The sequence below is a fragment of the Eschrichtius robustus genome, chromosome 13 (genome assembly GCF_028021215.1).
Source record: "Eschrichtius robustus isolate mEscRob2 chromosome 13, mEscRob2.pri, whole genome shotgun sequence".
Lineage (NCBI taxonomy): Eukaryota > Metazoa > Chordata > Mammalia > Artiodactyla > Eschrichtiidae > Eschrichtius > Eschrichtius robustus.
Genome location: NC_090836.1, coordinates 16,284,278 through 16,298,350, shown reverse-complemented (window position 1 = coordinate 16,298,350; position 14,073 = coordinate 16,284,278). Strand labels below are relative to the sequence as shown.

Genomic DNA, 14,073 nt, shown 5'->3' with positions numbered 1-14,073 from the left:
ACATATCTTACTATACTATCTAATAATGACTACTATATTGGCTTTTAAATATTTATTTATTTATTTATTTGGCCACGCTGCACGGCTTGCAGGATTTTGGTTCCCCTGACCAGGGATAAAACCTGGGCTCCCTGCAGTGGAAGTGTGGAGTCCTAACCACTGGACCCCAAGGGAATTCCCCAATATTGGCTTTTTTAAACCAAAAAAGATGTTGCAAGGGACCACATTCAAACGGTATAAAGTGAGGCTCAACTAAATCAGGCATGGTTACAGAGCTACCTTTATTTTAAATTTCTAGTTTACGATAACAATTATAGTCATCTGTTTTGGCTACTTATAATCTTTAACTCATTGCCTAATTATAATCTTTAACTCATATATTTAGTTTCTCTTCTAATCTTCTCTTTGAAACAAAACAATATTCCATCTCAAAGAAAGTCGTTACTTTTTACTGTACAAATTGAAGATATAATAAATTTTTATAATTATAAAAGTAGAAAGGGCTTCCCTGGTGGCGCAGTGGTTAAGAATCCTCCTGCCAATGCAGCGGACACGGGTTTGAGCCCTGGTCTGGGAAGATCCCACATGCCGCAGAGCAACTAAGCCCGTGCGCCACAACTACTGAGCCAGCGCTCTAGAGCCCGCAAGCCACAACTACTGAGCCCATGCGCCACAACTACTGAAGCCCGTGCACCTAGAACCCATGCTCCTCAACAAGAGAAACCACTGCAATGAGAAACCCATACACCCCAACAAAGAGTAGCCGCCACTCGCCACAACTAGAGAAAGCCCGTGCGCAGCAACAAAGACCCAACGCAGCCAAAAATAAAATAAATAAATTTATTTTAAAAAAAGTAGAAAAATTAGAATACAGGATAAGATGAAAAAAAAAGACCGATTATTATGCTACCCTTTTGTTAGCATTTTTGTGAATTTTCTTTTAACCTTTCTCAGACATACACAATGGCAATTTCCAAATATAAACAAAAGTAGCCCACTAGCACCCAAATTCAATAGTTATCAACACATGGCCAATTTGGTTTCATCTACGGCATCCATTTTCTATCCCTGTGAGATTATGTTAAAGCAAACACCAGCCATCATATCATTTCATTTATAAATACTTCAGTATGCATTGCTAAAGAAAAGAAATGAAAATGAAAAAAAAAATAACAGGCAAATTCTTACTTATTTAAATCATTAATATGTATTCTTTTAAAAAATATTAAAATATATATACATATATGTTTTTGTGGTGGCACCGCGAGGTTTGTGGGATCTTAGTTCCCCGACCTGGGTTAGAACCTGGGGCCCCAGCAGTGAGAGTGCCAAGTCCTAACCACTGGATTGCCAGGGAATTTCTTTTTTTTTGCCAGGGAATTTCTTAAAAAATATTTTTAACTATAACGATTTCCCTACACCCCCCCTTCTTTATTCCCTTGCTACTTATTTGTTGAAGAGAATGGGTCACTTGTTCTGTAGAATTTCTCCGACGCTAGATTTTGTTAATTGAATTCCTGTGGTATTGCTTAGTTTGCTCTTCTGTTTCCTGTATTTCCTATAAACTCCTAGTTGGATATTGAGGCTTGCTGAGATTCACATTTGATTTTCCAAACCTCACAAGTATTGCTGGGTACTTTCCACTGCAGCACATCAGGAGGTGTATCACACCTGACTGTCTCTATTTCTGGGAATGCAGTATTGTGATCATGAAATGACCAGGGTATTTAAAAACTATCTTGAAATCTTTCAAAGCATACTCATGACAATTCATAGATGTCAACAGATCTTCTGTTAAAAAAAAATCACACTTTGCTGTCACCATAATTCTCAGTAGCTCTTTGTTACGCTGAGAATGAGAATATGAAAACATTTAATGTGCAAGCTTCTCCTCAGGGAGGTTCATTTGCCCTCCTCCCTTGCCCCTTTAAGTTTATCCATTCTAGTCTAAAATCTCCATTTACTCATGGCCCTCCCATGCAGAAGCCGGTTTAAAACATAAATAAGTTTAATGGCAGTCTATACATAATGCTTATTCACTATGTAACCCTGGGCAATCTCTCTGTGCTTCAGTTTTCCATTTTTAACATAGTAATAATAGTACCCTTGTCAAAGGGTTATTATGTGGCTTAAGTACATGTAAAAGCACTTATAATGGAATCTGGCACTCAATAAACTGCTCCAGAAATATTCACAGTATTTACTATTATTTCATATATTGGTCCTATTCTGCAGTAGATAAATGCATACGCCATCTACCAGCCATTCGGGATGACTGGGGGCCTTTATACTTGTTTTCTGATATCTGAAAGTCCAATTTTAATTAATTAATTAACTAATTAATTATTTTGGTGCCAAAACCCAGGACTGAACTATGAAATCCCAATTTTAGATTTTTGAGTAAGAGAATCTAGATTTGATTCCAAGTTTCAGAAAGTACAAATTAATGACCACACAGACAGTGAAGTGGAATAGAAAGTATACAAGCCCTAGAATTAAAAAAGTCCTTGATTTAGGTGTTGACTTTTTCATATTGGCTATGTCACTTGGGCAAGTCATTTAACCTCTATGAACCTGAGTTTCTTCTTCATCTGTGCAGTGGAGGTAATAAAAATGAAAATAAAATGGAGATAATAATTACATCTATTTTGCACAGCATTTGCTTAAGGACCAAACCGGACAATACATGTACAAAATATAGAAATACAAATATATTTTATTGGATGAGCCCCACATTCTCATCTAAGATATGTGCATAGCGTCTGCTTTACCTGGCTCCTTGAATTGTTGGAAAGAATAAAAGCAGCACCTGTTAAGTGGATAAAGCATGAGGATATTTCTCTTACAGTTAGAGATAAGGCCTAATGTAAACTCCCCAAGAGAGGTGACTGTAGCAGATGTTTATGCCCTCTGCCCACCTGATTTCAAGAAACTGTGGTTCAGCTCCACGTGTGCCAGTGTTCGTGGTCAATTAGCTAAGGCGGTTTGGAAATGTGGGTGAATTAAGGACCCTGGGGCAACTCCGACCAAGGAGTGATAGATACCCTGGCCTCTCCGCCTCTCCGCGGAAAATTCGGAAACATTCAGCTCATTTCCTCAGACGGTCCCCTGAGGGTCGCCCACAGTGGCGACCAACTCAGAAGTGAAACCTCTACTGGCTTTTCTCCCTCCCTGTCTCATTTTCCACACTCCCTCCCTCACTTCTGCTTCCTGTAATCGCTCCCAAACAAACTTTCTGAGCCCAGGTCCTCATCCCAGGCTCTGCTTTCAGAAGAAAACCTAAGCAAAGACAGCGACACATTGAAAACTTTCAAGGTATAACTGACTGCTATAAAAATTTTTCTCACTTATCAGGCTTAGGTTAAAAAGAAGTAGAATAAAATTTAAAAAATTAAAACGAAAGAAAGAAAAAAAGAAGTAAAGGCCAGGAGAGCACACAAAGTCATTATATGCTTAAAGCATGTGTGCGTGCGTGCATGTGTGTGTCTGGTGGGTGGGGCTTAGGGAGAGGAGATGCTGCATCAAGAATTAAATCAAGGACTTCCCTGGTGTCGCAGTGGTTAAGAATCCGCCTGCCAGTGCAGGGGACACGGGTTCAATCTCTGGTCCGGGAAGATCCCACATGCCGTGGAGCAACTAAGCCCGTGCTCCACAACTACTGAGGCTGCGCTCTAGAGCCCGTGAGCCACAGCTACTGAGCCCGCGCGCCTAGAGCCCGTGCTCTGCAACAAGAGAAGCCACCACAATGAGAAGCCTGCACACCACAACGAAGAGTAGCCCCCACTCGCCACAACTAGAGAAAGCCTGGTGCAGCAACAAAGACCCAACACAGCCAAAAATAAAATAAATTACTTAATTAAAAAAAAAGAATTAAATCAAACACAAAGGGAACACTGCTTTACATGTTTACCTTGTGTTAGTCCTAGTTTTAATACCTTAGTGGCCGACCAGGTGAGGAGAAGATGTTCTCAGAATCAAAGCTTTGATCTACGGAGGCCTTAATGTTATACCTCATATGTTGTATCTTTTATAACTCAAGGCTTGGAATTGAACCAATGCCCCAAATCAACTGTGAAAGAATCAGAGGAATCCTTTGGGATTCTGCTGGCATAAATGTAGTTCAAATTTACGTCTAATCAACGTCCATTGAGTGCCAACCATATGTCCAGTATGTTGTTATAAACGCATCAATTATAGCCTTAAGCTACAAAAATGAGTATGTTTACATAAAGGCACAAATAACATACTTTGTATTCTATGCATTAAAACATGTCTTAGAAGAACATATTGAGGGTTTGTAATGACCACTGAATAATGCTGAAGGCAAAGAAAAATACCCCAGGAAAGTGATCATATGGGATAAGAACCAGAGAATGAGATACTCAAACATGATTAATTTCTTTGAACATATTCTGATAAAACTTCCATCAGGACTGGAGTTACCTTGGGATGGAGCAAATTCTAAGCCTATGGATCAGATTTAAGTTATGAAACCTATTTGGTAAGGGAAGAAGTAACAGTTTAATGGAACATTGTACATCCCTAGAACTTTCCATAACAGACATGACATCATGAAATAGTTTCTAACTTAATTTTGATTTGACTCAGGTTGTCACAGGGATACTGAGCTTTTCATTAGCTTGGAACTGACAGCTTAACCCCTCTTCCCCTTTCTTATCTCATAATCAGCATCCTCTATTTCAGTCAGCCAGTCAGTTCTATTTTTTGCTTCTCCAAACATATCCTGCACATTCCCATCTCTGGGCTATGGTTCAGAGTGTTTTGTCCTGTGTGGACTTCCTCTTTCTTCCAAATCTTACCCATCACTGATGAACTAAATGACTTCTCGCTTGCAGACAACATTTTAGGTTCATATAGTTTCTTTATGATGATATTATAAAAAGCCACGTAGATCTAAGTCTTCAGGACTATGGTTAGAAGACCTGCATTTGACCTCTGGGCATTGCATTTATTTGCTTTGTAATGTTGGGTAAGTCATTCAGTTCAATCATTCATCACATTTTTTTTTGAGGGGGGGGGCTGCGTTGGGTCTTTGTTGCTGTGTGTGGGCTTTAGTTGTGGTGAGCGGGGGCTACTCTTCATTGCGGAGCGCGGGCTTCTCATTGCGGTGGCTTCTCTTGTTGCAGAGCACGGGCTCTAGGCGCACAGGCTTTAGTACAGTAGCTGCAGCGTGCAGGCTCAGTAGTTGTGGTACACGGGATTAGTTGCTCCCTGGCATGTGGGATCTTCCCGGACCAGGGATAGAATCCGTGTCCCCTGCATTGGCAGGCGAATTCTTAACCACTGTGCCAACAGGGAAGTCCCAATAATAGTATTTTTTAAAAAAAGAATAAGTATATTTAATATAAGGTACTTAAGAGGCACAAAAACCAAGTTCTGATTTATATAAAACCATGGTATATTCCTTTAAAAACAGTTCATGTTTGGAATGTGAATTTAGTGTTTAGAATTGAAGCCATGTTGAGATTCTGGTAGCTTCACAGCTTGGAAAGACCTCTCTTAGTTAAGCTATACTGTCTGTGGACTTTCTTAAAAGGTAGCTGCCCCCTAAACAGCCCACTGAAGGTATAGACAAGGGTGTGTTAGCAGTTTTCTATAACAGGTGGTTTTTCCCCTTTCAAAGGGCTGCTTGGGCAGGTGCTCTTACTGTCTTTAGAAATGATGACATCATAGGATCTAAAGTAGACTGTTTAAACTCATAAAACACTCAATTTATATACTCTAAGTAAGACTTTTAGATTTGGTAATCCCAAGAGACTCTTTATTAAGTAACTCGACTATGGGTTAAAAGATTCTGCTAATTATATTTCTCACTCAAAACTATCATCTAAACTTAGATCACACTGCAGCAATAAAATGGTAATGCTGACAGCGTCTTAAAAGCATTTCACAGGAGCCTGTAATTGAAATGGGTGGTTAAATGAATCCAATTACTACCTTCCAAAAACTATTATAATAAAACATTTATTTTCTTAACACAATAAATTTTAACATTTTTAAGAACTTTTCATTTTCATAATATATAACCAGGTGTATTTATCTTCTCTGTAAAACTTCTTCACAAAGAACAAAAGCCCCACTAATTAAAAAAACAAAAAGACCACCCTTTGTTTTTGTTATTATTAACTAATAATAACAAATTAAATTTTTGTTATAATAAAGAAAAATCCTAGAGAAAGCCCAATTAAATAGAGATATAAATAAATAGGAAAAAAGAAAAAAAAAAAAAAAAGAACTACATAACATTCCAGTGACTCTTACTAGGACAGAAAATCTGCTACTTACAGCAGTGGCTCGAGAGAGTTCTCGACACGTGCTAAGCAGTCCATTTTGTAAATCGTCCCTCTGTAACACCACGGTCTGAATGGCTGCTGGGTTATCTGCATTCATTTCTATCTCTTGGCTGGCTGACAGCAAAGCTTGCTCAAGCGTGTACTATTATAATAAAAATGATTACACTTAATATTCTGCATCATCAAATTAATTCTTTTTTACTTTAGTTATCAGTGTCCTGATAATAATGATATAAAGTAACATCAATTGTATATAATAAACATAATTGTCCTACTTTCTCCTTGTGGAGTTGCTGAAGTTTCTCTTCCAGAGCATGTACCACTTTATCTTGCTCACATAATCGGCTTAACTTGACCTAGGTTACAAGAGAAGACGTCTTTTGTTAGCAATTTTTAATTTTCCCTGTAATTGGATTTAGGCATAATAAAAAAACACATTTAAAACAGCCATGGAATAGCTAATTAGGTCAGTCTTTATTTCAATCAGTAAAATAAAAACTAAAATATAGCTTATAAAGATAGAATGCTTAAAAATGCATATAGAGTAAAAAAGCATTTTCAACGATATTATTTAACCTACATAATTCAAAAGATTCTTAGTAATCAGGCAGTCTCATATGACTTTAATGAACCATTTTAATGTGGTTGAGATATCTTCTCTACAAACTGCTGGATAGGTTAAGTAACTTATGCAGTCCTTAATTAAAACGCAGACTGGATTCTGTTTTTATATTTTTAAAATTATGTTCTTACGTTCTTCAGAAAAATCGCTTCTAACTACAATACAAATAAAAACACTACTAATGGAGAAAAATCACTTTCAATAGTTTTAATGTTTTGAATTCTTGGTAATACCCCAATTTTTTAAATTATAAAAATATGAGCGGGTACTTTAATAAAATTTCAATCCCGCAATAAACCAGTTCACTGCATGTCTGAAAATAAAAACCCTGGACAAACTGTAACTATGTCCCAAACGTTACTGCATAATGATAAGACAGCAAGAAATTTGAAATTCCACTTTCTCTGCCATTTATCTACTAAAGTAACCACCTTATCTTTGTTAGACAACACAACTCAAGCTACATCAGATGGAATACAATTGAAATGAGAAGGAGGTACAATTCAGTGGAATAAAACCAGGGGAAAGGAGGGAAGAATGAGATATAAATAGGGACGTCAGTGATGTAAAATATGATTAAGAACAATAACAAAGGATGCAGTGACAGAATTTCTAGAGGCCAATACTTTCTCTAGATGACAATTTTACTTTGTCTCCAATCCTGCATAATTTTATATCAGAAATAGTCTTTGCTTTCATTTAAGTGATTCTAAATTATGGTCAACTGCTAACTATGGGCATGGGGTGGGCAGGGAATAAATCAGGAAGTGAGGATTTAATTGGCGCAAAAGAAGAAAATGTTACTTATTTGATGTCATTTTGGACGGCAGGAGAGGAAGAGGAAATTTTTTGTCATGCTTAGTTCCAGTGTTTTGCCAGAGAATATGACAGAGCATTGATAATATATCGCATGCTAATACGTACATCAATATCTACTTCTTCAGGTCTGTATTTGTACAATGTGCCTCTACATTCATCCTGTGACAGCTATAAGGGAAAATGTAATAGAGCAACTTTAAAAATAATTTTAAAAATACACATTTAATTAGCTTATAGTTAATATTTTAGATTTATACAACAGTAACAAAAATGGGTTTTTAATGATTCTTATCCTTTTAGAAGTTTAATTCAAACACAGATCATTACAAAAATAGAAAATTATTTAACAGCGATACAATATGCAAGATACATAAGAATGATGTTAACTTAGGCTTGTCAAACAAAATAATAAGCTGGCCAAACAAAATTATACAGCACCTTACATTTTCCATTTGCGAGACACACATTATTTTAATGAAAAATTGACAAATACAATCGTAGCAACTGAGTTGAATCAAATTTTGAATCAGGCATATTTCAACAGTCAAAACCATACCTTCACGGTATACACATAATCACACAACTGTGTATGTGTACACTCAGATGCCAACACATCTTAGTACAGTTTTATTAACAAAACCTATAACACGTTGTATACATATACATAATATATAAACACACATACACAATATAGACTTATCTTGTTCCTCTGTCTTAAGAACTAAAAGATAATGGAGGAAAAGGATGGGTTTAATCGAAAAGAGGTAAAGCACTCAAAAATCTCTTAAAACTGAAAGCCTACATTATAAACTATGGACAGTCAAATTGCATAAAAAGTTGGTAAGTGTTTGCTGACACCATGTGCTTCATTATATTGTAGTGAATTATTATTCAGTGTATTTAAACATCCTTTTTTCAGCTTCTTCCAAATATCTTTTGGTCAGGCAAATCCTCATTTCTGATGGTGCTTACCAAGATTTCAAAAGCCATCCCAGTCAGTTATACCCCAGGTCACATCATAGCGCCTCTGCAGGCAAAACTGCACTATCTCTCTTGTCTTTTAACTTTATATTGACTGCTAGACAGTAACAAAAACATAGTAGGAAAATGTAATTGGGGCTCACTGCATGTTTACTAAATGGTACACTTTTTCTCAAAGTGGGGATAGGAGTAATGTATCCCAACTACATTCTAGATTGGAAAATTAAATTTTGTATATACATATACAAATGCACAAGAATGTAAAAGTTACAACTATATACGACCTGTCTGTAAAAAACTGCTTGACATTTACATCTCAAGAGGCATAATTTAAACAGTAGATAACTTTAAGTGGATCTAGGAATGTGGGAATCAGGAGATTAAAAATGTAAGCATTCCAAACATACAATAATAAATCCTGGATTTCCATATTTCACTTCAAGACACTGCTTTCACGTAACTCATGCAAATGATTCTGTGACTACTTAGGGGTATACACAGTGATTATTAAGCCACAAAACTTTCATAGAAGTGAACATCACATGAAAAATGAATTTAATGACAAAAGTCAGAATATTTGTGCACTATTTTAAAATAAAGACCACTGAATATGTCTTGAGAAGTGTCAATTGTCATTCTAAATTAAAGCACCCAGATCCAAGAAAATAATTTATACTTCCACTTGAAAAAAGGAAGTAATGAAAAATAAGTTTTAAAATGCTTAGATCCAGAATAAAAAATGTGAGATAATGCTAAAGTTAGTATTTCTCATTTTTAAGAAATAAAAGATATAAAGCCTTAGCTACTAAATGTCTACATATACTTTGCTTATTTAATATTTAAAGTTAAACGCCAAACAGCTTTACTAAACCATGGAATGCATAATTTGAACATAACTAGTGGCTAGTGCTATATCTAGATTAAAATATGCTTTGTACCCTATATCCCAGGGTCAAAAGACAAGCATTTTAAAATGGAAACTTAGTAATTTGTAAGAAATATTTAGGGTAATGGTATAATATTTTTATTTAGGGAATCTTACTGCATATTCATTTTCATATCAGTTGGCATATTATAAAAAAGAAAGATGTGTACTGTGTACTTATAATTTTAGAGTGGTATCTCCTTAAAGCCACAGAAAAAATATTACACATATAAATTAGATTTATTTTGTTGTACCTGTATTTTTGGTACCAATGAAAATTTATTTAAACCTTTTATCAACTTAGTCAATAAAGATAATTAAATATCAACTAATAAAAATCTTAAAATAATCAACCTTCCACTATATTGAATACATTTCTTTTGCCTGTCAGAAGGAAAGCATAAGAAAACAAGATTATTCTTTAAATAATTAACTTTTAAGCATGGCCTATTTCCCATTACTGATAATAATTACTGAGGTTTTTCTTAAGAAAAGATGAATATAATTTATTTATTTTTAAAAAAATTTTATTTTTTGGCCATGCCGCATGGCTTGCGGGATCTTAGTTCCCCGACCAGCGACTGAACCCGGGCCATGGCACTGAAAGCGCAGAGTCCTAACCACTGGACTGCCAGGGAATTCCTGAATATAATTTATTAAAAAAATTTCCATCTAGAATTGAAGTTTACTATTTTGTCCTCAATATGAAAATTCTACTAATAATAAAAATGTAATTTCATGAATATTCTGATTAGCTCAAGTTCTGCATGAAATAATGTTTCATGGCAATACTTTTTAGCATTTTTCAAACTCATCTTTAGCAAAAAAGCTCCGAGTTTGAATACCTTTGTTTGAGGTACCTCAGCAACACTAGAAAAGTAAGTGAAAGGGGGCTACGTGGTAATTATATAAGCTTGAGCAGTGCTCAAGCTTCAATCTGAGAAGCGTATTATACAGACTTTACTGACTATATAAGGATATGTATTATATAATATTTAGAAAGTCAGAACTTTTTCATAGTAAGGTATCTTATAATCTTTTTAAAACTGGTTTGGCATTAAGTTAAAACAAAATCACTTTTGCCAATTAAAATTCAACTTTCTACAGTATCCCTTTTTAAGTATGTGAAATATATATATGTGTATATATATTTTAAAAGCATATGAATATATATACAAAACACAAAAAAAAGACTTTTGGGGAAATATTTGATAAAATTAGACTTTAATTTCTATGAAAACTCAAAAATGCTTGTTGGACTGTATGTATTTGCCAATTAGTCTGTAACCTTTAAAGCAATTATTTATCATGTGATTAATTTCACTGATATTAAGTATGTTACAAAAATTCTGGTACAAAATTGTACTCGTGAAAGGTGGTAGAATGATTAATAAACGCAGAGGAGCTTTTCAACTTGAAGCTCACTTAGCATTTGTTTTGATTCAGTTTTAGATCCTTTTTTTTGACTAATTTTAAGAAAATTACTGGGACTTCCCTGGTGGTCCAGCGGTTAAGACTCCATGCTTCCACTGTACGGTGTGGGTTCGATCCCTAGTCGGGGAACTAGATCCTGTATGCTGTGTGGTACAGCCAAAAAATTTTTTAAGAAAAGAAAAAAAAATTACTGCCTAGGTAATTCCTCAGGTGTCCTCCTTCTTCTAGGAAGATGCAAACACAGAGGTTCTCCTGAGAGAAAACCTGAATGGCTATGATTCAGAAAAACTGGTCATAAAACACTATATTGCCACTTTATTTTCAGCTAAATTTCAGGAACCTATTAACACAGCATTGCAATGCAATGTCAGAAAAGCAAACCATCAGGTGTACAATATAAACTTTCACAAAGATTTTCTTTGAATAGTAACATGATAATGGAAATCTGGAGAAAAAAAAAGATGTAATTTCAATTTATAGAATTTTATATTAACAGAGTTTAAGAAATACATCTGTCACTTTTATCTACCAATGATACTCTGCCATAATTAAGTACTTTACTACTGGCTGATTAAAGAAAAGTATCATCTAAAAACTCCCTAGATTTGATAGCACTGACAGTCAATATCGATTACCTGGCTGCCCATGTCAAACCCAGGCATGGCTGCTGCTGTTACACATTCAGATCTTCCTGTTCTATACAATATCAGGTTTTTTTCTTTCAAGTATCAATATGAGGAAATATATTTATATGAATCTATTACTCTTTCGGTATTCAAGGTTACTGATGCTATATAAGACCAGTCTCAGATACCTCCATATTTTTGACAGACTCCAGTAAGAACTTTTAGTGCAACTGAGTGATTTCAATCAGCAATGACTTCTGCACCATCAACCTTGATTACCGATCAATACAAAAAAAGAAAAACCAAACCAAATGGAACAGAAAATCCCAGCTCTCATTCTTACTGGAAATATACAAAATGTGAAAAATGAAACCATAACCTATTAAAACAGAAGGCCTTTGATCTCACATCAATCGGCATCATATAAAATTATAAGCTGACAGCTGCAGACACTGAAAAAGGTATCAATTCCAGAACAAGTGCTAAGGTTGTCAGTGTGGCTTTTTAGAATGAAGTGTCAAAGTTCTAAAATCTAGTGACTTTAATAAGAGTGGTAAGATTCCATTCTCTTTTGAAAAGAAAGGCTGTTTAACTTTAAATATTTAGTACTTTATCTCCTTATTGCTAATTAAAAACTATGCTCAGAAATAAGCCACCCATCCACCAACTGTTTCAGTCTCCCAGTTTACAAGGCCCATGATGCAGACCCTCAAGGAGCCCAATGCAAACCAGAGGCCTTTAAAGACAGTGCGAGCTCAAGGTGCTTCTTTTTACCAGGTGCTTTTATACATATTTTAATCAAAATATATATTCATTTTTCATGTTAGTTAATTTTCTCCCTCTGTATGATTTTTAAAATATTGTAACAGGTCGTAGGCCACAGTAATTTGAGGGGGTTGAAGTGGAAGAAGCTGATGTTGTGAAACACACAGCTAAGAACATTTAGACCATGAAATACAAAAAAACTGGATAGGAATGTATAACATGACTTCTTTTGCAGATCTGCAGATTACCAAGGTCCTAAATTAAAGCCAGCCAACTCCATGGCACATATTTTGAGTTAGGGAAAAGAATGCGGTAAGATATGATGATCATGATGACTACTACATAAGAGGGAAAAGAATACAGGGAGAAGATACTCCCAGTATGGTAAGAAATGGCTATCTTTAGTTTTTACCATACCACAGTACAGAAACAACCTTTAAATAACTCCCATACAAATATAATCTATTCCTAAAACATTGGGGTGGGGTGGGGTAGGGAGGCGGCCCCTGAAAGGAAAAAAAATTTTTTTTAAAGTTTTCCCTAAAAATCAGTTATGCTTTTAGAGTGAATCAAAATTAATGGCAAGTTAGTAAAAATTTTGCCAGTGTACTGCAGACCTCCAAGTACATATCAATCAAATACTCTGCACAAAAACTTCAGGAAAACGGCACACTTAATATTCAACAGCAAAATGTTCAGCAAAGCCATGCTAAGAACAGCAGCATCTTGAAAAGCATGGATGAATTGCGTTTTTTCCAAAAAGACAGAAACAAAAAAATGGAATAAGAAAAAGACTAATGTTATGAGTAACTCTGAGGATAAACCAAAACTGTCACTGAGGGATTTTGCAGATGATAAAGCAGTATCATTCACTGTCCAAGACCTTACTTGCTGGTACAGTTGGGGTCTTAGCGCCGAGTTCTCAATCATTGTGTGAACCATGGTGATAATAGGTTCATTTTCTTTCATCTATTTCAAATCAGGAGGAGCATACAGCAAACATCAGTTTACAGCATAGCTAGATTTGAAAGACGACACTGTAAATATAGCCTCTACTTTAATATCTTCGTAATAGCGCAGTTGTTTACATATTATCCCAAGGTTGCATAGAATCAACTTAATATAAACCATTTCAAACAAGTATTAAATGCTGTAAAATACTTCCAAGGTTATAAAAAAGCTTACTAATTGCAATAAAGGTTTTACTTTATAAACATAACCAATATTGTCAATTAATGAATATTCCTATATATACTAGAATAGATAATAAGAGCATCAAGATTCAAGGAATAAACTAAAGGGCGACAACCTATAAACTTAAAAGGAAAAAAATGGCATGACTTAATCAATTACTTATATAGTTAAAAAAAAAAAGCTTAAAATGATATTCAGTTCTTTATAAGGTTATTGAGAAAAATTTTAGTTCTCTACAAATAATATATCCTGTCACTTAGACAATCACACATTTTATTAATCTTGATAGACATTTATATATACTCTATTTTGGATTTTCTCAAAGTATAGCACTGTATGTAGAATGATTTCAAAGACATGCAAACTAAAATTTATTCAGCAAAGACTCAGTGA

At 35.0% G+C, this 14,073-nt stretch overlaps 1 protein-coding gene across 5 annotated transcripts in view; it reads right to left on the bottom strand.

The window, feature by feature from the left end:
- PLEKHA5 (pleckstrin homology domain containing A5) overlaps window positions 1–14,073 on the bottom strand; it is a 241,684-nt gene that overhangs the window by 27,166 nt on the left and 200,445 nt on the right. For all 5 annotated transcript variants that reach the window (XM_068559798.1, XM_068559796.1, XM_068559801.1 and 2 more), the window contains 3 exons: window positions 7,861–7,923; window positions 6,590–6,670; window positions 6,307–6,456 (listed from right to left, as the gene is read on the bottom strand). In XM_068559798.1, coding sequence (XP_068415899.1) covers window positions 6,307–6,456; window positions 6,590–6,670; window positions 7,861–7,923 — 294 coding nt within the window. The remainder of the gene's footprint in view (window positions 1–6,306; window positions 6,457–6,589; window positions 6,671–7,860; window positions 7,924–14,073) is intronic.